The sequence below is a fragment of the Eublepharis macularius genome, chromosome 2, assembly GCF_028583425.1.
Source record: "Eublepharis macularius isolate TG4126 chromosome 2, MPM_Emac_v1.0, whole genome shotgun sequence".
In the NCBI taxonomy this organism is placed as follows: domain Eukaryota; kingdom Metazoa; phylum Chordata; class Lepidosauria; order Squamata; family Eublepharidae; genus Eublepharis; species Eublepharis macularius.
Genome location: NC_072791.1, coordinates 172,364,734 through 172,388,051, shown reverse-complemented (window position 1 = coordinate 172,388,051; position 23,318 = coordinate 172,364,734). Strand labels below are relative to the sequence as shown.

The following is a 23,318-nucleotide window of genomic DNA, read 5'->3' as shown; positions in this document are numbered from 1 at the left end:
AAATTAGAACAAGAATATTTTGGTTTTTTAAAAAGTTCACTTTGTTTCTTTTGTAGCAAAAGCAGACTTATTTAAAACGCTTCCGTAGATGTGGCTGGATCTGTGGGTGGTTTTAACACATAAAATCTGGAGCAGGATAAATCATACTTGCACACTATTCAGGATAATTCCCAATGTTTTATCATACATCTATCTATAAGCAGAAAACGATACAGAAACAAGAATCAAACTATCATGAAGACTATGTTCTCTTCTTATTTATTTTATTTTACTTCATTTTCATCCTACCTTTCTCTTCAATAGGAACCCAAAGCAGTTTAACATCATACTCCTCTCCTCCATTTTTCCTCACAACAACCCTGTGAGGTAGGTTAGGCTGAGAGTATGTGACAAGCTCAAGATCACCCTGCAAGCTTCCATAGCAGAGTGGGGAATTGAACCTGGGTCACCCACATTCTAGTCTGTAACTCTAGCCACAGGCTGTCTGACACCATGATGGCTCATATTTAGCAGAGATTTATTTGGAAACTCTGGTGCAAAATACACATAAGTCTAACAAAGAATGTTCTCAAACAATGAAGAGGAAAAATGGGACATCAATTCAGGCACTTTTAAAAAACACATGAAAAGCTAGTCATTAAGTACAGTTTTTTGATTGCTGGATGCTGAAAGACAGGTAATATTACCTATGGATATCAAATATATTGTTCAGAAATGATGTCTTATCCCAGGTGTTTTGATCAGTGAATTCTCATGTCTGCAAAAATATTATCATTTGTGGTGCCCTGAAATGCCTTGCCATTTCCTCCTTTATCACAATTCTGCGTCTCTGAATTTCAGATGCAAACTGTATGGAAAGCTATAGTGGTCCTAACCCTTGATGTATGAGGTCCTCTTTTTAATTTTTTGAAGGACCTCTTCAAGTAATTTAGATTCCCTGATATAACAGCAGTTGTACTATTAGTATCGGTTGACTGAGAAAATACATAATGACAAAAAGATTAAAATGAGAATGCTTAATGTGCATATGGGTTCAGGGATCCTTTGCAATAACTCCATGGCTCCCGGGTTGGGAACTAATGCAGTAGAGTATAAATGCTGGATATTACAAGCTTTTTTAACTTGCCCCCAGGTGTGCACAAAAATAAAAAAAATTAAGATTTGATGGGAATTTTTAAAACTTTTTTTTAATGGGCGGGGGCAGGGGCAGAATCTCTGCTGTAATACTGAGAATTGTTTAGCATTGTTTATGAACATTCAAAAGCAAAAACAGTTGCAAGGCACTGCTGCTGGGCACCCAAGAGGAGAATGGCAGAGGTAACCAGTGGGGTGCTGGTGGTGGTAGGGAGGGTGAGCTAGCAAGGCAAGTGGAGGCAGAGTTGCTATGAGCAAACAGGTCTGCAGGCATGGCAGTGACAAGAGAAGCAGTGGGGTGGGTAAAAGAAATTCCACTGCTGGGTGACCCCAGCAGCAGGATGAAAAGGCAGGAAAAGAAAGAGAAAGTTGAAAAAAGGGGAAGGAAAGGGGTCAGCAGTGGTAGGCAGGCAGAAGAAAGGGGGGCGGGGAGAGGAAAGGAAAGGGATAGGATAAACAACATACCCTCAGAGTCTCATGGGTCTCCCACTTGCAAGTACTTGGGTTTTTTCCCCAAAATATTATAAGACTTATACAACAAAAATTGAAACATTTACTAGTTATTCCATTTTTTAAAATAGTGATATTGAAGAGCTAGAGAAGAACCTCAGAAAGGACTAATGTTAACAAAAAGTTGGAACCATAAAAGGCAGAAGGTATCATTTTAATATAGATTTCATTTATCATATTTTTTATAATGACTATAAATAACAACAGTGCTATGACACACCATGGTCTCGTTCCCCTTCTCTGTTCTGCAATAACCACCAAAATCATTTAAATCTACTTTGGTTTGATTCATCTTGGCCAGCTTTGCTTGACTTTTTCAATGACAATATGCTATTACAGCCATTTTTGGTTCCTGGATCTCAAGGTTGGGGGCAGGGTGGATTAAACACAAAGGAAAAACAATCATACTAAGGATCAAAAGCATTTCACCAGTGGGCACAGAGGGGGAAAGTGTGAATTATTTAATTTTAGGGTCTGAATTGTGTGAGTTTCTTGGAAATCAATCCAATGCCATTGTTATTGTTAAGAATGGTAGCTGAAACTGAATGCTAATCTCACACTATATCTGAAACATCTCACTTCAGAATGGAAGTGTCACAATGAGGCCAAATTCTACCAGCATTAAAAATGAATATCAAGAAGGGTTAACACTTCCATTGTGAAAGGAAAGATCTATCCTATTGTACACAATATTCATCACATAATTTCAGGTATTTCAAAAGCTTTCCTGCAGAGCCCCTGAAACACACAGTAATTTCATTTATCTGAATATCCACATATCCCTATGACCTCTGCATCTTTCTTTAAAATACAATTAAATTCAATAACTGCTTCCTGTTGCAGAAAGAATTTTTGAAAGTAATTTTGATTTTTTGACAACTATCAGTCTAGCTCAGTAATAACTGTACCCATGGGAGCACTTCTTCACAGTAGCATGTGAAGATTTGAGCAACAAAGGCCCCTACGGAACTAGGAACTATATCACAAAATATGAATAGTCCTTGGCAGTGGACTTTGTATGATTACAACATGGAGCTATAGGAATATTACAGTCCAAGACCATCATTCACAGAAGTATTTACTTCCATTTAAAAAACACCATAGCCTGCTTTCTCTCCTATTCTGTTGTCACTTAAAAACAATTAGTATTACAGAGTTTTCTATAAAACGTCAAACCTGGGAAGCCATTTTGGAGACCTTGGAAACAGGATTTTAAATAATCTCTTCCCCATAGTTTTTGGCATGCATAAAAATATGCCATATAACTTACCTGGCTAAACCTATATCATGTATAATCTTGCTAAGGATATGAAATGTCATATTTGAGAACCAAGTGATTTAGCAAGACAATCAAATAATACATCTGTGCATGTATTCCATATCCTGAGACTGTACTCCTTGCATAACTATAAGAAGCAGACTGGATGAGGAAGGGGAGGTGTCCAGAAATAAATGGTTCTTTATGATGCCCAGGGACAATCCATTCTTGCTGGACAAAGAGGGGCACTGCTCTTGAGAGGATAAGTCTGCAAGCAGACATAGCATCGTTTGGGAAAGGACAATGTACTTGACATTTTTCTTCATTTTTATAATTTCCACTAAGCTTTCTGTAACGATCTTTCGCTGTTACCTTGCTAGTCTTTTACAGATAAAAGGGGAAAGGTGCATTAGAGAAAAACAAAAAACAAAAGTAATTTTAATAATTAAATACAACTTGCATCTATCATAAATATAATAATTTTCCTTGTCTTGTGACACTGACCACAAATTATCTATCAGGATGCTAGTAGGGAGCAGAATTGTCATCAAAAAAGTGTACATTACCTTTTGCTTGCACATGTCAGCTATTATGGACAGAGGTATTGTAAGGCTCAGGGCAAGTGTGCCTATCAATGATGAGGTAAGAAAGCAGCCCCTAGAAAAATGTTAAAAAATAAATTATGTAAAAACACTTAAATAATTGTTAAGGTACATAAATTATTTTCATGAGCATATGCTCATGCATGGGCATGTTGCGGCCTCTAAAGTCATTTCTTAAGGCCAGGGGGATTATAAAATTAAGAATTAGTTATTAAAAATATTTCTAGCATTACTTATGACTAAATTACATAAAGTGTTAGGGATCCATAACTGGCTTCTCCAACATACACACTTTAGTCTCAGAAAGCAGCCATGGGGGACCCTATTATTGTGATTATTTAGAGGCACCTGATTTTTCCATGTTATCTGATTCATATGGTTATGAGGTTTTTATTCTATGTTTTAATTGTATATCTTTATTGGAAGCTGCCCTGAGCCTGAGCTCGAAGGAAGGGCGGGATATAAGCTGAATAAAATAAAATTGGACTGTGACACTGTGGAAGGAGTAACATTCTTTCACTTCCTGCCCTGTATCCCTAATCCTAATCAAAACTGGCCTCATTGGCTGCTTTTAGTTCCAGTAAGGAAAGACAATCAGGTACCCATATTATACCTACTTCCTCCAACCAGGGCTTAAAGCAACCTATTCTCAATGAGGGATAAGGCACAGGGGTGAAAAGTTAAACTCGCCCTTCCACTTTTTGAAGTTACATCAAATGTTGGGGAATATAGTCTCTGATCCTCAATGATGCATGTTGGCCCTTAACTACAGATATAATTCTAAGACTGATCAGAAAACAAAAAGTATTGAACACTAAGCTCAATGAAAATCTAATGATTTTCAAATTTATTCTAATTTTTTCACATTTGCACTCACCAGTTTCAGACAACCTGCTATAGGTTAATAACACTCAAATGAGTAGAAAAGAACAAGAGTCCAGCAGCACCTGTAAGACTAACAACATTTGTAGTAGGGCATGAGCTTTTGAGAGTCACAGTTCACATCTCCAGATGCCAGATATCTGAAGAAGTGAGCTGTGACTCGCAAAAGCTCATACTCTACCATAAATTTTGTTAGTCTTATAGGTGTTACTGGATCCTCGCTCTTTTTTACAGACTACAGACAGACTACAGACTACAGACAGACTAACACGGCTACCCGTCTTCATCTAACTCAAATTAGTGTTAATGTACATACTTCAGAGATGGCAACATTACTCTGGGACCTTGATACCAAAAATCTGAACACATAAAGAGGTTGCCAAGAAATCATTTCTAGCACATGAAAAAGTATGCTGTACGTTGTAAACTGCCTCAAGCACCAGACATGGTGGAGAGGTGATATATAAGTTGAATAAATAAAATAAAATAAATATATAGTCACAATATCAGTCCTTTGATATTATATCATAGTATTTATTTATTAAAATATTTGTATCTCACTTTATTCATACGTCAATGTATCTTACAAACCCAAATCATGAACTTTAGTTAATGGCAGAGTGGCTACCCTAAATCGGGGGACAATTAATAGGTGGCAACAGAAGATCAATAAACTTTACATGACAACATCTTGAATGGATGGCTCTGATTCAAAGCTGTGTACACATTTTGTTTTAATTGTTTATCCATGAAGATCTCATTAAACATATGTGATTTGATTCTCAATATACTGAATAGATCAAGATGGGTAGCAGTGTTAGTCTGTCTGTAGCAATAGAAAAGAGCAAAAGTCCAGTAACACCTATAAGACTAACAACTACTGGACTCTTGCTCTTTTCTACCAGTATACTGAATATATACCGAATAACTGCTTATTTGGTATTAACAGTATATATGAATTAGGGAATCTCGAAGAAATTTGGGATACCAATTAAGTCCATGCCGAGTTTATCTAGCAAATGCAGCTACAGCCTTTTAAAAGCTGGCTGGCTGCTCTTGCAAGCTCTTTTCTCCTCCACAACTTTCCAAGGCTTTCCTGGGCTTTTTTCTCCCAGAAGAGAGTGGAGTGATTTAATGAGTGAGTCCCCCCCCACCACCTTGGCAGGCTTCCCAGACTTCTCGGGTAATGGTTTGATGTTGGTTGTTGGTTCTGTTGAGCTTGGAAAATTGTCCTTCCTTGCTCTGTTTTGGATTTTTGACATTGGTTCTGTTGAGATTCTGTGGTTAGGGGTTGGTTCTGTTGTGCTTGCACTGGCCCTGGTTCTGTCTGCTTAGGTAACACTAGTTTTGTTCGTCTTGCAACTGTGTCTTCCCTTGCTTCAGTTTGGCTCTGCCGAGAGTCTCTCGGTTGACACTGGTTCTGCAGGGATTCCTGTTTTGACATTGGTTCTGGTGGGATTCTCTGGTTTGACATTGGTTCTCATGGGATTCTCTGGTGTAATGTTGGTCCCCTTGCTTCAGTTTGGTTCTGGCGAAATTCCCTTGCTCCAGTGTATTTGTTGAACTTGCTTTGGGACTGGTTTTTGGCCAGGGGTAGCCCCTTTACTTAAAGTTTCTTTGCCTGGAAAGCCTTGGAAATGTTTCCCCCATAGGAAACAATGGAGAGTGGCTGGGGGCACCTTGTTCAGGGGTCCCTAGAACTAGACCACTGGGTCCAATCTTTCTGAAACTTGGGTGGTCTTTAGTGGACAGGCGAGACTAGGTTCCCTGCAAATTTGGTGGAGTTTGCTTAAAAAATGTGCCCCCCCCTCCGGTCCTCTGGATAGTTTTCCCCATAGGGAATCATGCCTGGATATATTTGATATTCCCAGTTAAAACTGAATCTGAATTGATAATATGACCCAGATATCAGGAATACCACCAAATATTTATGGTATTCTCAAATACTGGATCCAAATAAAGCTGAATTATCTTTGCTGCACATCCTTGGATCTCATGCATTCCCTTCTACTGAGGCTACTATTACTGACAGTTGACTGACTGGAGAGGATAATATTACTATTATCCTCTCCAACCAGATATAAATACTAGCCAAGGACTTATATTGATAACAGAACATTATATGCAGCCACTGCAACACTATCATGCGCAAGTTTCATCCGTGGCTCTGTTCCAGCCTTCTGAGCAACAGCCATATGTTGCGGGTATCATAGTACTATTTTAGCCTTAAGAAAGCACAGCGCTATAAGGGAGGTGAGGTCTCATAAATCACTCTATGAACAACAAGGGATTCTTGGAAAACGCCACCTCAATAACCACTCACCCTAAACAAGCAAGTAAATAAAAATATGGCTGCCCTAATAAACAAACTAAGCACTGGCTAACATTACTCTCTTTAATAATTAACTCATGACAGTAGTGATGAAGATATGTAGGAACAATTTTTGCAATACTTAGAGTTAAATAGAAATAATCTTACTGACTCCTCCATTAAATCAAAACGCTACCTTATTTTGTGAACTCCCACCTCCAATAGTTAATAGCCTAATATGGAAAGCAATTTGTTAAATGTACATACCATAACCAAAGAAATTCAGACAGAACTGTTCCAATAAGGCCATTGATAACAATGCATGTAAGTACAAGTTTGCTGGGAAATTCAAATGCCTCAAATCCAGTATAATGGAGTAGGAAAAAACCTGGCCAGAGCAGCAGTAAATTAAACAAACCAACAAAACCTGCAAAATTCATAACAGAAAATGTTACTAAAGTAAACAAAACAGGGTACCACATGATTATTTTTCTTAAGCAACACTACTCAATTTAGTGTGTTTATTTTATTTTAATTTATCTTATTTATTGTCTGCCTTTCTCACAGAGACTCAAAGTAGGTTACAATTTGATCAATGGCTGGGTACTCAATAAACAACACGCAAAGAACGCGGAAGATAGCGTCTTCTTGCGAGAGTTTTGCGCGATGTCGCGCAAAACTCTTGCGAGAAGACACTATCTTCTGCGGTTTTTGAGCGATATTTTGCGATGTTGCGGCAGCAGGTAAGCCGTGTGAAAAGGGCCCTGCTGTTTACGATGTTTCAATAACCCAACAAAAGACAATGCAAGTAAGTAAAAAAGTTCTTTAAATTCGGCATAAACATTGCAAATTTTCTTGCTCTCGTTAATACTGTAACAGAAGCCAGGGAGTCTCTAGTGAATGCAGGTATTTTTCCCCCAATACTGGCTTTTTAATCGAGTCACCTTCTTAACTCAGTCTACAAAAGAAGGCTGTAATAAAGGACATACTTAGTACTATTTTAATTACCAATTACCAAAAGAGGATAAAATTGCTGTAAAATTGGGTGGGCTGGAGGGCATTAGAAGAAGGAAACTATATGATGTAGACCCCATTCAGGCACAATATCAAACAGCTGTGATTCCCTCACCATTTGTCAGCAAAAGTTTCTTCAGTCTGTAACTACAAACTATGGTTCACTTACAAACAGAATGAGACTTCCTTATGATGTGCCAAGGCATATTTTAGCAGCAAGTCTAAACTGTTTATGGCAGAAAGGCTATGCTTGTTCTTTGTTTATACCTGTATGTACACTTCATACAAAGCAAACCATTTTTTGCAAATCTTCAGGCCGGAGTAGCAACACCTTGTTACCAAGAAAAAAAATCCTTTAAATTCTGCTCTTACCAAAAAACATTGGTATATCAAGTTTGTCTTCTCTGTCTACTTTTCGTTTTATCATAACTATGTAGATTGCATAGAGCATAGCTCCTATGAGAGACCACAGGGAACCTGAAGAAGAGGGAGGAGAAAAAACCAAGCATGCCTCATTCTGTTAAAATATCATTTCTATGTTTATTAATTACATTTTTTAAGTTAACTATTATTAAGGTTCTTAAAACTCGCAAGATTAGAGCCTATTATAATTTTGTTCAAATTAATACTTACACTTAATTATACAGATCATTATTATGCAAAAGAAACTATTTTCATGAAAAGTCACTGCCCCAAACTCATTCATCACCAGTTTGAAAATACCCCCAACTTCCAAAAAAGTTAATACTGTGTGAATATATTGCAGACACACACTAAAGATTGCAACCCTATGCACAATTACCTGGGAGTAAAGCCCACTGAACACAATAAGACTTAATTCTAAATAAGCATGCATAAGATTGTGCATGAAATGTACTAATTATCAAACTGGTGGACTGTGGTCTAGCCTCTAGGATAGTAAGATGGATAGGGAACTGGCTGGATAACTACACCTAAAGAGTAGTTGTCAATGGCCTCACATCTGACTGGAGGGAGATGTCCAGTGGAGTACTACAAGGCTTGGTTCTAGACCCAGTGTTTTTCAACATTTTTATAAATGACCTAGGCAAGGGTGTGAAGGGATTACTCATTAAATTTGCAGATGGCACCAAACCAGAAGGAGTAGCAAACAACCTTGAAGATAGAGATAGAGTTCAACGAGTTCTGAACATGCTGGAAAAAGTGGACAAATTCAAGTAAGATGCGACCTAACATGGGGTGGAAATACACGTTACTAAGTATCTGTGGACGTGTCCCCCCGCCCCTCCAACTTTTCATGCACTCGCTCACACAGTCACGCTTTGCTCCACATGAATACAGTCATACATTCGATATCAGTTCCTCCTCAACTGCTAAAATCATCCCAAGTTTCCCTCACCTCCCACATCCAACCATTGAAATGCAGGTCTTGACAGTTTCTCACACCTTAAAGAAATGTAAATTGGCAAGTCAAAGGAGTCTAGGGTACTTGTTCTTGCAGTGAAAACAGAGCTGAATTGGTGCTCTGCCCTCCAGACACACTTGCAGATGCAATCACACAAGGGGAGCTCCCATGAAAGCAACATTCACGTGCGCTGAGCAAGAACAGCCTGCATGTGAATTGAGGACCACACATAAAATCCTGCACTTGAGAATCCCCAGGTAATCTGCAACATGTATTTCCACTCCTGGACAAATGCAAGGTTCTCCACCTAGGGAACAAAAATGCAAGGCACGCGTGCTGGATGAGGGATACACTTCTGAGTTGCAAAACAGAAAAGAGTCCAGTAGCACCTTTAAGACTAACCAACTTTACTGTAGCATAAGCTTTCGAGAATCACAGTTCTCTTCGTCAGATGCATCTGACAAAGAGAACTGTGATTTATTGTCGAAGGCTTTCACGGCCGGAGAACGATGGTTGTTGTGGGTTTTCCGGGCTGTATTGCCGTGGTCTTGGCATTGTAGTTCCTGACGTTTCGCCAGCAGCTGTGGCTAGCATCTTTATTTCTTCATGGCATCTTCATCTTCATGGCATCTTCGATTGCACTTATTAATCAGATTTTCCCAGAGGATGTAACAGCCTTATTCCACCATTGTCTGACAACCAGTTACTTCCAATGGGACAACGAATTCTATGAACAGATGGATGGGGTGGCCATGGGGAGCCCACTCAGCCCAGTTATAGCAAACTTCTACATGGAACATTTTGAAAAAACAGCTCTAGAATCAGCACCCCACAAGCCTAGTGTATGGTTCCGGTTTGTGGATGATACATTTATCATTTGGAGCCATGGGGAGGAAGAATTGATGGGGTTTTTGAATCATCTCAACAACATCCACCTGAACATACAATTCACAATGGAGAAAGAAATCGAGGGAAAACTCCCATTCCTGGATACCTTGGTCATCCGCAAAGCAAACTTTCAGTTAGGTCACAAGGTCTACAGGAAACCAACTCACACTGATCGGTACTTACACAAAAACTCCAATCACCACCCCCGACAGAAAAGAGGCATAATGAAAACATTAGTGGATCGTGCAAGACGGATATGTGAGCCGCACTTTCTCAATGAGGAAATTAATCATCTAAACCACGCACTTCAGGCAACTGGCTACTCCAGAAATGAAATCCGAAGAGCAATCAAACCCAGGATGAATCAAACAACCAAGGAAAAACAGTCTCCTACAGGAAAAGTGTTTTTGCCATATATCAAAGGAATTACTGATCAGATGGGAAAGCTTATGAAAAAGCATAACCTTCAAGCAGTATTCAGACCCACCCGAAAAATACAACAGATGATACGATCAGCAAAAGACAGTAGAGACCCCCTCACCTCTGCAGGAGTATACCGTATACCCTGCAGCTGTGGACAAGTTTACATCGGGACCACAAAGCGTAGCATCCAGACAAGAATAAAAGAACATGAAAGACACTGCAGACTTGGACAACCTGAAAAATCAGCAGTGGCTGAACATAGCCTAACGCAAACAGGGCACAGTATCTTATTCCAGGACACCAAAATACTGGACAACACTTCCAACTACTTTGTCAGACTGCACAGGGAAGCCATTGAAATTCACAAACATAAGCAAAACTTCAACAGGAAAGAAGAAACCTTAAGAACGAACAGAGCATGGTTTCCAGTTCTGAAAAACACCAGGCTAACAAAACATTCTATCCCCGACAATAGCCCTGCAGAGAAGATTAGCACATCAAGTACCAATCCATATGCAAAAGAACCTCCTCAGGATACAGTGAAGCCTCCCGCCATTAGCATTCCACACCCTGGGAAACTCTTACAGGATGACTCAGCTCAACCCCACCCCTCCTGAGTAGATACAAATGACCTACATCTTTTCCACACTGTGACACTGAGAGATCTCTGTCTTTTGGTGCTACACCTCTGGAGATGCCAGCCACAGCTGCTGGCGAAACGTCAGGAACTACAATGCCAAGACCACGGCAATACAGCCCGGAAAACCCACAACAACCATAGAACTGTGATTCTTGAAAGCTTATGCTACAGTAAAGTTGGTTAGTCTTAAAGGTGCTATTGGACTCTTTTCTGTTTTGCTACTACAGACTAACACGGCTAATTCCTCTGGACTTCTGGGTTGCAGTGTGTGTGAAACAAGATCTTGGGATAGGGATGGATGGATAGCTAAATATCAGCAGTCAGTGTAATGCAGCAGCAAAAAAGGCTAATGCAATCTTGGGGTGTATCTACAAAAGCATAACAGGATGTCACTGACCCACTATATATCACATTGGCCATACCCCATCTGGAGTACTGTGTGCAGTTCTGGAGGCCTCACTTCAAAAAGGAAGGGGAAAAATTGGAACAGGTGCAGAGGACAGCAACCAGGATGATCAGGGGCCTGGAGACCAATCCATATGAGAAAAGACTGAGAGACCTGGGAATGTCCAGAGGAGGTTGAGGGAAGACATGACTGCTCTCTTTAAGTATTTAAAAGGCTGACACTTCTCTATATGAGATATCTTAGATGAGGATGCTCAAGTGTAGGTAGACACAGTGTTAGCCAGGAAGCACAGCATCACCTCTCTACACGAGGGTAGTGTAAAAAGACAGACCTGGTGGAGATCACTCCTCAGAGGGTTTGTTAATTTCATCTTCACCTCCCCAAAGGTTAAACTACGCTTCCTGGCTAACACTTGAGCGTCCTTGTGTAAGAAGTCTTCTGTAGAGAGACTCTTAGACAAGGGAAGGGAGCGGTTCCTTTTGGCGACAGAGGATAGGATTCAAACCAATGGGTTTATATTACAGTTGGGAAGGTCCTGGCTGGATATTAGGAAAAACTTCTTCACATTAAGAGTAATTGAGCAGTGGAATTGGATGTGGTGGGTTCCCTCTCACTGGCAGTCTTCGAGAAGCGGCTGGACAAATATTTGTCAGGGATGCTTTAGGCTGTTCCTGCATTGGGCAGGGGGTTGGACCAGATGGTCTGTAAATCCCCTTCCAATCTATGATTCTACAATATGTTTTGTTGGAATTACTAAAGGCTATACCAAATGTATTCACAGTATAGGATTTTTGTAAAATATACCTATTCCAGCAGATTTATCAGATCCAGAGAGATTCACAAGAACAACACCTCCAATGCTATTTGAGGGAAATAAAGTATGATTAGAAACAATTTCTACACAGAAAACACTTAGGACTAGTTGATGATATAAAACTACATACTCATTTAGTATTAATGTTTCCTTCTCTGCATTTCTCTAAATCAATTAACATAAACTAGAAGGATTGACTATATTTTGAAAGAGTAAATTATCTGTTTGTTAATGGATTATTTGTTAATGAATTACCAAAAGGAAGACAACAGAATACGTAGTCTGTAAACGTGTTTGTAATCCAAGGTAAAAACAAGAAATAGTGTGAAAGCAAATCAGGGTAAAGGGAGGTTTCTTAAAAAGGCACCTAGATGTAAAAATCATCACCATCCTACAGAAGTCTCTCCATATCAAGAGAACAGAGAAATCTGTCTATATCTTCTTTGCCCTCAATTGAGCACAAAAAAAGAATAAAAACTAGCCACTAATGAGTGTGGCAGGATGGAGGAGAGATAATCCATACAGGTTTGTTTATAAGCAGTAAAATACATGATGTTTGGGCTTGGTACCTTTTTTGATAATTGAGGAACACACAAGTTCTTTTTGTAATGCACATACAGCTCTTTGGTTTCCATAGCTTTGATCAATACAGATCAGAACAAGCAGCTCAGGTGCCCGGATTTCAAAATGTTGGGGGCAGAGTAGCTGGTCGTTCATGATTGCACTGCTGCAAATTTCTCTTACAATCATCAAATTCAATAATTTCACCTGGCCCATTAACATCAGCAAATAGTTCAGAGTAGGGTTCTGTGACAATTCTAAACCAGGGTGATAGAACAGGGGAACAGTGGACAGTTAGAGCACAGCAGCTGTCAGAACAGTAGTAACACTTGAGCAGTTTTCCACCACAGTGGCACATGATCTGCAGAATCTAAAAATACTGACAAGACCTTCACAACTAAATCCAACCACCTAAAGGAATATAAAACAACTCTTGCCTGTGGTTGAGAAGAAGATTGGAGATTAAGGAGTCTATATTCCTACCTTAAAATGACAGCTAACAATTTTGAAAGGGTAAACCTGTCTCCACTGTTACTTGGAAACACTGCAGCTAGGATTAAGGTAAAAAGTCCTGAGAAAAGGAAAAGAAGATTCTATTACAATCTTGAATATACAAGCAGCAACATACTAGCACATTATACAGTGAAAAAATAAATGTATGAGATAAGCTTAGTCAATTGAAAAGTACTTAGTTACTACTATCAAAAAAATATAATTAAATAGTATGGTTTCAGGTAATTCAGTATTTATGCTGTGTATCTCAAACTGAATCTTCTCCCAAAATATTTATTTTTCAAATGAGGAACGGCTCTATTTTAAACTCTTAACTTGCTTATATTAACCCAGAGTTTGATTCAAATCTCATCTGAATCTGCAGGTGGAAGTGCAGCAATTTTAGCTGAATAATGCCTTCCACAACATATCCCTCCCCCTAGTGCAAGCAGTGCTATTCCTCAGTGAAGTATCTTGAGGGACACAATGAGTTGCAGCAGGATGGGGAGTTTTACAGTACTTTGGATCCAAACTAAGCTGCTTTAACGTCCAAAGTGTGTGTACTCTCTCTCTCTCTCTCTCTCTCTAGTAAATATTTAACTCCTTGATGCTGATAATTTGTGCACACTACAGGTGATGTATTATTGGCATCCTCTGTTGTTCTAGTAGTTAAGTTACATTATTTCTCTTTGTATGTTGTGTCAACACTGGCTCAGCAAAAAGTTCCGTTGAAAGTATGATTGATAATTCATGGTATTCAGCATTTTAAACAGTAATACTTAAGGTGAACTTTTGGAGGTGCATCAAGTATAGGCCAGATCCTTTTCTTGATATGTACAGACAACGCAATACAACTTTAATGAGAAGGGGAATACAAAACAAAAAAAGGACGGCACATATTTTGGTTTGGTACTCAATTTATAATTTTTCTTAAAAAGAGAGCTTTACTCTTCCCATAAAAAGTAGATCTTGTGAGTACTTACAACAGAAATAAACTAGCCCATTCATCACAGTAAAACAGGGGTGAATGAGAGGGCCCAGCTTAGGATGTTACCACTTGCACACTATCTGAAAGCATTCTGCAGGATAATGTGTTTAAGAAACCTTTGCTAAGCAGTCTTGGCCTGCAGTTGCTTGGACATTCTCATTTAATTCAGTGGGGCTTCCAAAACACACTTGCTTACAATAGTTTTGTTAAAACAAAACAATCAACAGAAGAAATCAGTTCGCAGATCACTGGGATATTAGTAATCCGGCATGCAAGTGTTGTTTTTCACTATTTTGTATATGTAACATTAACTTAGCTGACAGTATATGTATATGGTGTAATGGTAATGGACCAGGATCTGAGACACCCAGGTTTGAATCCCCAATCTGCCATGAAAACTTGTTCAGTACCTTCTATACTATACCTTCATATACTATCAGCCTAACCTACTTCACATGCCTGTAGTGAGGCTAAAGTGGAGGCTAGGAAAACACTGTAAGCCATCTTGGTGTATAACAAAGTAAATAAATAAATAAATGTGTATGATGAATAGAGGATGTAATTACTAGAAAGTGCTGACACTAAAGTTGTGACTATACAGAATTGTCTGAAGCATTTCAAGATGTACACTTGAAGACATTGTGTACTGCCCACATAAATTGTACCAATTCAATAAAAACCTTTAAAATCAATAAACTTAAAAATGCAGAAAATAAGTAATTACTTTAATTTCAAGTTCAACAACATATGTTTGAGACAGAGTTTATAGAAAATTAAATTCTGAAAATATACTCACTTTCCAATTAAGAGAACCTCCCCCATGTCAAAATCTGGACTAAAAGACAAGGAGTTCTCATAGCAGAAGTAAATCTTGGGATACTATATGCAGCATTGCCTCACATATGCATTCTAGATTTCTCTCAATTTACTGATTGGCAACTGAAAACACCAATCAACTTGTCCGGGGATGAGCCTCCCCTCCCTCCTCGCCGCCGCCCCCCCCAGCCCCACGGGCCCCAAAACTCACCCAGCCGGGGCAGGCGCGGCGGCGGACGGGCGCGGCCGCGGCAGTCGGCTCGGCGGACGGGCGGAATGCCGTTGCGGCGCCGCGGAGGCGGCGGCGGCAGCAACCCGGGCGGGAGGAAACGCCCCGGGGGAGGCAAACCGGCAGGCTGGGCGGCCGCCGGGGCGGACGCCGCCGGGGCAGACGGCCCCAATGCAGTGGCGGCGACGGCGGCAGAGGCGAGGCGGCGCAGCCGCGAGGCCCGCGCTTGCGAGGCCGAGCCTCGCCCGGGGCCGCGAGGCAGCGAGGGGGTGGGAACCGGCCCCGGCGGCGGCAGGCGATAGGCCAGCCCGCCCGCCCACCAGGGAAACGGGGGAATGGCGCCCAATGGTAGCTGGGAGGCGGGAGGAGGGAACACCGGGCTTCCCACCCCGGAAAGGCTGGAGGTAGGTGTTGCTGCCGGCATTGGGGCAGATAATGAGCCTCACCTGGGGCGCTGGCAATTGGGGAGCGGGGCGGGGCTGCCCCTAGCGAGGGAGGGGATAAAAGGGGTCAGAGGCTTCCTGGCCAGGGAGGAGAAACAGGGAGGCTGTCCTGAGGGAAGGACCATCCCTGGGCCCAGAGGCTGTGCTTGCCTGTTGCCAGACACGGTTTAACAGCCCTGGGGCCATCTGAGGCCAATCCAAAGGGAAGCTGAGACCCCTGGAGCCAGCGTACAGGCCGCCTGCCCGGCCTAGGTAGCAGCGGGACACCCCCCCCGGACCCGCCGGCTGCGCAGACCGCACCCCCGCCACGACGGACCCGACGGACGCGGCGCCCCCTGCTGACGGAGAAACTCACAACGTGGTGGAGAATGCAGGCATTCGACCGCTAGTGAAGCGCCTCCCCTACTTACCCACGCCTGCGGGGTGGGCCAGCAGCCGGTCTTTCCTCCGTCCGCCAACGTTTCCGGGACCCACCACCGCACCGCCCACACCCACGACAGCTATGGACCAGGGTGGAGGAGGCGGAGGGGCAGCGCCTGCCAACCCCAGCGGCTCGTTTGACTTTGCCCAGTTCAGGCAGTGGATGGCCGAGCAACAAGGTCGCCTGTTGCGCGACATAACCTCGCAGCAGACGGAGCAGCAGGGGCAGATTCTGCAGGACATCGTGGCCCAACAGTGCGACACCCAGGCAGCCCTCCTCCGGGATGTCTGCCGCACCTTAAGGGACGCCCAAGGAGGCGCCGGGGCCCCGGCTGGCCCGGAGGGCCCCCACAGGGCCGCCCCGTTCCAACTCACCAAGCTGGGGCCAGAAGATGATGTGGACGCGTTCCTGGAAACCTTCGAGCGCACCGCGGAGGCTGCCCAGTGGCCCCCCGCCCAGTGGGCCTTCATTCTCGGACCCTACCTGACCGGGGAAGCCCAGGCAGCGCTCAAGGCCCTCCCAAAGGAGGAGGCGGCCGACTACGCGAGGCTGAAAGAGGCCATTCTGGACCGCTACGCCATCACCCCCGACACGTACCGCCAGAGGTTCCGGGCCCTGAGCTATAACAAGGGTGATCGGCCACGGGGGTTCGTAACCACCCTCCGGGACCTGGCCTACCGATGGCTCAAGCCAGAGACGCCGGGCGAGAAGGCCATCACGGATCAGGTCGTCCTGGAGCAACTCCTGAACGTTCTGCCCGCCAAGGGACGATACTGGGTGGCCTGTAGCAAGCCGGCCGATCTCAAGGAAGCCACGGCCCTGCTGGAAAATTTCATGGCGGCAGAGCCGAGGGAGCCCAACAAGGACGGAGCTACACCGGGGCGCGACAGCCGATCCGCAGGGAGGGCCCGGGTAGGGCCCCGTGGACCCCTGGGGGCTGACTCCGCTGCCCTACCCCCCACCGGGGCCAAACCTAACAGCGGCGGAATCCCGCCCCGCTGGCCGCGACCACCACCACCCAACGTGAAGGCCCCCGGCGGCCCGGCCCCTGCCAGCACTGCCGACCGAGGGCCCTGCTTTCGCTGCGGACAGCGGGGCCACCTGATGAGGGACTGCCCCCTAATGGAGTGCGATGCGGGGTGGGAGGAAGCCCTGCCCCTGGCCACCCGCGCGGTCCGGCCCCCGCCCCTACTGGTCATCATTGAAATTGCGGGCCGGCGGCTGTCGGCACTCCTAGATAGCGGCAGTTCCGTCTCGATGATACGGACCAGGCTCTTGCCCGAAGGCCTGCCCGTCGTGCGGCGCACGTCCGTCGCGTGCCTCCACGGACACGCAGAAGAGTACCCGGTGGTGCGAGTTCCGGTGCGCTACCAAGGACAGGAGTGGGAGTTGGAGCTCGCCCGAGTACCCGCGCTCCCCTACCCGGTACTGCTGGGCTGAGATGCGCCAGGCCTGGAGGTGCGGTTGCAGACCTCGCCAGCGGAAGCCCTCCCCGCCGCCACTGACCCCGGGCCCCGTGCCGGGACCTCGGCGTCGCCTGATGAACCCTCGCCACCATCCTGGGGTGCCGATCCCGCCTTCCGGGAGGCCCAGGCGACTGATGCTACCCTCGAGTCCCTCCGAGACGCCGTGGTGGTAAGTGAGGGGTGCGTCCGGGACGGGCGGAGGGCTGGCCGCTACCCCCGAATTGTCAAGGAAACGGGCCTCTGGTACAGGCTGACTGCCAGTCGGGGGGTTGAGACCCGGCAGTTGCTGGTCCCGCAGGCCTTCCGGGTCTCCGTCCTCTCCTACGCCCACGACCACGCCTGGGCTGGCCATCAGGGGGCCAATAATACGTTGGCCCGGGTCCTGGCCCACTTCTTCTGGCCGTCCGTGGCTGCTGACGTCAAGGCCTTCTGCCGCTCCTGCCCGGTGTGCCAGCGAGCCTCCACCCGACCGGCCCCCAAAGCCCCCTTGATGCCCCTGCCGCTCGTACAGACCCCCTTCGACCACCTGGCCATGGACTTCGTGGGGCCACTGCCACGTACGGCCCGCGGCTGCCGGTTCCTACTGGTCTTGGTCGACTACGCCACCCGCTATCCCGAGGCGATTCCCCTGCGGTCCATGCAGGCAGCCGGCGTCGCTAGAGCACTGATGCGGTTCTTCGCCCACGTGGGGTTGCCCCGGGAAATCCTCACCGACTGCGGGACGCCCTTCACGGCCTCCTTGACGCGACAGCTCTGCTCAACCCTTGGCATCCGCCAGATCTTTACGTCCATCTATCACCCGCAGACAGACGGCTTGGTGGAGCGCCTCAACCAGACCATCAAAGCCATGTTGCGGAAGCTGGCACGGGACAAGCCGAACCAATGGGACCTTCTGGTCGATCCCCTCCTCTTCGCCCTGCAGGAGACCCCTCAGGCATCCACCGGCTACGCCCCCTTCGAGCTGTTGTACGGCCGGCGGCCACGAGGCATCCTGGGGGTGGTCGAAGAACAATGGGCGACCCCCCCGAGACGACCCCGCAACAGCGGCTCCGGACTACGTGCAGGAGCTGAAGGAGCGCCTCCAGCTCGCCCGGGAGACGGCTCAACGCAACCTGGCTGAGGCCCAGGAGGCCCAAAAAGAGCGCTATGACAAGGGAGCCCGGCTACGCACCTTCCAGGAAGGCGACAAGGTCCTGGTCAACCGGCGAGTCTTTGGCCCGCAACAAGTCGGGGACCCCTGGAGGGGCCCCTTTACAATCACCCGGGTGCTGGGCCCTCTGACGTATCTGGTCCAGTGGGGCCCCTCGCGGCGACAAGCCAAGAGGCTGCACGTCAATGACATCAAGGCGTGGCGGGAGCGGGAGCCGCAGGCGTGTCAACTCACTGCCGACCCCCTGGAGCCCGCCGATGGAAACCTGCCCTGGACCCCCCGGGGGGGCCCCCCAGAGGCCCCCACGCTAGACCCGGCGCTCCTCCCGGAACAGCGTGAGCAGGTGGAACAGTTGCTGAGGGACTTCCCCCACAGCTTCTCACGAATCCCGGGATGCACCACGACGGTGACCCACGCCATACCTACCCCGCCGGGGCGGGTGGTCCGGGCACCCTGGCGGCCCTTGCCCCGGAAGCAGTGGGATGAAGTGGACCGTGAGGTAGCTGACATGCTCCAGCTCGGGGTTATCGAGCCCTCCCGCAGCCCATGGAGGAGCCCTGTGGTGCTAGTGCCGAAGCCCGACGGGTCCGTCCGCTTCTGCATTGACTTCCGGGAAGTCAACCGCATCGCGCAGTTTGATGCCTACCCCATGCCGCGGGCGGAAACCCTCATCGACCAACTGGGCACCGCCCGATATCTAACAGCCCTGGATCTGATGAAGGGCTATTGGCAAGTGCCCATGGCGGAAGGTGACAAGGAGAAGACGGCCTTCGCCACGCCCCAGGGGCTGTTCCAATTTCGCATGATGCCCTTCGGGCTACACGGGGCGGCCACCACCTTCCAGCGGCTGGTGGACACGGCACTAGCCCAGTGCCAGGGGTTTACCGCCGCCTACATTGACGACATTCTCGTCTTCAGCCCCGACTGGCCCTCCCACATGCAACACCTTCGCCGGGTTCTGCAAGCCCTGGATGCCGCCGGCCTACGGGCAAACCCGCAGAAGAGCCGGGTGGGCTTCCAGGAGGTCAAATACCTGGGATTCATAGTCGGCCGTGGCGTGCTGAGACCAGTCCCCGAGAAAGTGGCCACGCTGGAGGACTGTCCCCGTCCGGCCACCAAGAAGCAGCTCCGACGCTTCCTGGGATTGGTCAGATATTACAGCAAGTTCATCCCGAACTTCGCATCCCGGGCCAGCCCCCTGACAGATCTCCTCCGGAAAGGACTGCCTGCCAAGCTCCCCTGGACGGCGACGGCCGATGAGGCCTTCCGGACGCTCCGGGTGGCCCTGTCCAGCGCCCCGGTCCTCCACAATCCCAACTTCAATGAGCCTTTCGTCGTCCATACCGATGCCTCTGACACGGGGCTCGGAGCCGTGCTCTCTCAGGAAATCGACGGGGTGGAACGGCCAGTCCTCTTCCTAAGTCGCAAGTTGCAGAAGGCCGAGCGGCAGTATGCCACGGTGGAGAAGGAGGCCTTGGCCGTCAAGTGGGCGGTGGGGGCCCTCCAGTATTACCTCACCAATAACCCCTTCACCCTGGTTACGGACCACGCCCCCCTCTTGTGGATGGCGCGAATGAAGGACCACAATGCCCGCATACTTAGATGGTATATGTCGCTCTTACCTTTCAGTTTTGTGACGAGACACCGACCAGGGCACCTGCACCAGAACGCCGACTTCCTGTCAAGAATGCACGAGGAAGACCAACCAGCATCTGGGAGCAAAAGGGGGAGGGCGTGTCCGGGGATGAGCCTCCCCTCCCTCCTCGCCGCCGCCCCCCCCCGGCCCCACGGGCCCCAAAACTCACCCAGCCGGGGCAGGCGCGGCGGCGGACGGGCGCGGCCGCGGCAGTCGGCTCGGCGGACGGGCGGAACGCCGTTGCGGCGCCGCGGAGGAGGCGGCGGTGGCAGCAACCCGGGCGGGAGGAAACGCCCCGGGGGAGGCAAACCGGCAGGCTGGGCGGACGCCGGGGCGGACGCTGCCGGGGCAGACGGCCCCAATGCAGTGGCGGCGACGGCGGCAGAGGCGAGGCGGCGCAGCCGCGAGGCCCGCGCTTGCGAGGCCGAGCCTCGCCCAGGGCCGCGAGGCAGCGAGGGGGTGGGAACCGGCCCCGGCGGCGGCAGGCGATAGGCCAGCCCGCCCGCCCACCAGGGAAACGGGGGAATGGCACCCAATGGTAGCTGGGAGGCGGGAGGAGGGAACACCGGGCTTCCCACCCCGGAAAGGCTGGAGGCAGGTGTTGCTGCCGGCATTGGGGCAGATAATGAGCCTCACCTGGGGCGCTGGCAATTGGGGAGCGGGGCGGGGCTGCCCCTAGCGAGGGAGGGGATAAAAGGGGTCAGAGGCTCCCTGGCCAGGGAGGAGAAACAGGGAGGCTGTCCTGAGGGAAGGACCATCCCTGGGCCCAGAGGCTGTGCTTGCCTGTTGCCAGACACGGTTTAACAGCCCTGGGGCCATCTGAGGCCAATCCAAAGGGAAGCTGAGACCCCTGGAGCCAGCGTACAGGCCGCCTGCCCGGCCTAGGTAGCAGCGGGACACCCCCCCCGGACCCGCCGGCTGCGCAGACCGCACCCCCGCCACGACGGACCCGGCGCCCCCTGCTGACGGAGAAACTCACACAACTATTGCATTTGAAGTAGGGATGTACAATTTGGGTTCAAAATTTGGCTAAAATACCAAATTTTACATGATTCGGGGAAGCGGAAAGGGAGAGGGGAGTGTGAGTGGCCAATCTTTGCAGCAGCTCCCCTTCTCTGGCCAATGGGATTCTCAAGAAGGAGATTGCCTTTTTTAAACTGTGGCAAGGAGTTAAATTAGTAGGCTTGCCTCAGTCATTGTCCATTTTGTCTGGCCTGGAGATTCGAGAGACACTTCCTGCTTGTTGTTGCTGTTGGCTTTCTCTCCTAGCCTGCTCTGGACTGAGACTGGATCCTGTTTCCCAGTGAGTGGAGTGGATTCCTGGCTGGTTGCTACCCGGTTTGAGAGTCATAGACTCAGTGTTTTCTCTCAGGGGTGGGGGAAGGTTGGCTTGGTGTCTGGGAGAGGGGCAGGGGTGGGGGAAGGGAAAAGGTTTTGTTTAGGTTGCATTTTAAAAACTGCTTTTTCCCCGGGGGGGGGGGGAGCCTTTGGTTGGGCTTTTGTGTAGGGGGGCTTTGATTTCTGGCTTTTGAAATTGGTTATATTTACTGTTCATTTTGCTGTTCATATTTACTGTTCATTTTGCAGGGGATTGTTTTCCCCTGTTGCTGGGCTTTCTTTACAGGAGTTTGGTTGGTGTTTTTTGCTGTGTTCTGCTTTCTGTTGGCACAGAAGGTTGGTTTGGCCAGGTGTTCAATTGTTGTTGGTTGTTCTTCTTTGGGGGAGGGGGGTGTTTGTTGGAGTGCTCAGTTTGTTAACTTAACCTAGTGGTGTTTGGGTGTACTTTTTGAGTATCCTGAGAATGTTGTGAAGTGTGAACTTTTAAAAAGTGTTTTTAAGATAGGTTAGTTGTAGGTTTTCCCTATAGGGAATAATGGAGATTGGAGTTAGCTGGGGGCACCTTCTTAGGGGGGCATAAAATAGTCCTCCATGGTCCAATCTTCATGAAATAAGGAGAGTCATTAGAGGACAGTTAAGAGTAGTTCCTCTGCAAATTTGGTGAAATTTGGTGATAACATGACCCCTCCATGACCAGAAATTTCTGAATTGAGTTTCCCATAGGAAACAATGGCTGATTTTTACCACATTTGCTCTGTATCACCAAACCGAACTGGAGAATGAATTTGGTATTCCTTGAATTCTGAATTTTTTTTCCAGTCTGGTATTACTGAATCAAATCAACCAAATTTTTTTCCTGTGCCCACCCCTAATTTGAAGCAACATTAGATGATACACAAGTTTCAAATTTTTGTTTAGCAACTGCTTCTTCTTAAGTGCTATGGACATTTCTGCACACTTGGCATGTTCTTAATTTTCTTAGCAGTTGATCCCGAAGCATTAGAATCAGCGTGGGCATGGTTCTTCTGTGTGTCTGCCCTCCCCTTGCGTTTTTACAGTTATAGAGTCTGCTAATTTTGTTCTGTACATGCCTTAAATAACCAGGATTTTGAAGTGAGGATGTTGTCATCATTGGAGGCATCATCAGTGACATCATAACACACACACACACACACACACACACCTTTTTTATGCACACTTATGTTATATTAATATAAGGGCTGAATTTTTTAAAAAGATAGAAAATGAACACTTGGGGAAATCTTTGAATGGAGAAGCCTAAAAGAGGAGCAGCTCCACCACCCATACCTGAGCCTCGCCCCGGCTGACCCAGAGCTAAGAAGTGGAGACAGGCACCAGCAGGTCAAACCAACCTCTGTTGGGATGAAGCCTGAAGCAGCAATGGCTATGTGCTTTTCAAACCATGCTGCTTTTTCCTGTGGCCACTCCCCTCCCCAGGATTCTTGCAATTTTTTTTTTTAAAAATGCCATCTTCATAGTGTTATATCGAAC

The 23,318-nt window shown here is 47.1% G+C and overlaps 1 protein-coding gene across 2 annotated transcripts in view; it reads right to left on the bottom strand.

Moving 5' to 3' along the window:
• The window catches only part of SLC35F5 (solute carrier family 35 member F5), a 50,522-nt gene that overhangs the window by 3,810 nt on the left and 23,394 nt on the right, over positions 1–23,318 (bottom strand). For both annotated transcript variants that reach the window (XM_054971177.1, XM_054971176.1), the window contains 5 exons: positions 13,311–13,398; positions 12,257–12,312; positions 8,084–8,188; positions 6,965–7,124; positions 3,469–3,559 (listed from right to left, as the gene is read on the bottom strand). In XM_054971177.1, coding sequence (XP_054827152.1) covers positions 3,469–3,559; positions 6,965–7,124; positions 8,084–8,188; positions 12,257–12,312; positions 13,311–13,398 — 500 coding nt within the window. The remainder of the gene's footprint in view (positions 1–3,468; positions 3,560–6,964; positions 7,125–8,083; positions 8,189–12,256; positions 12,313–13,310; positions 13,399–23,318) is intronic.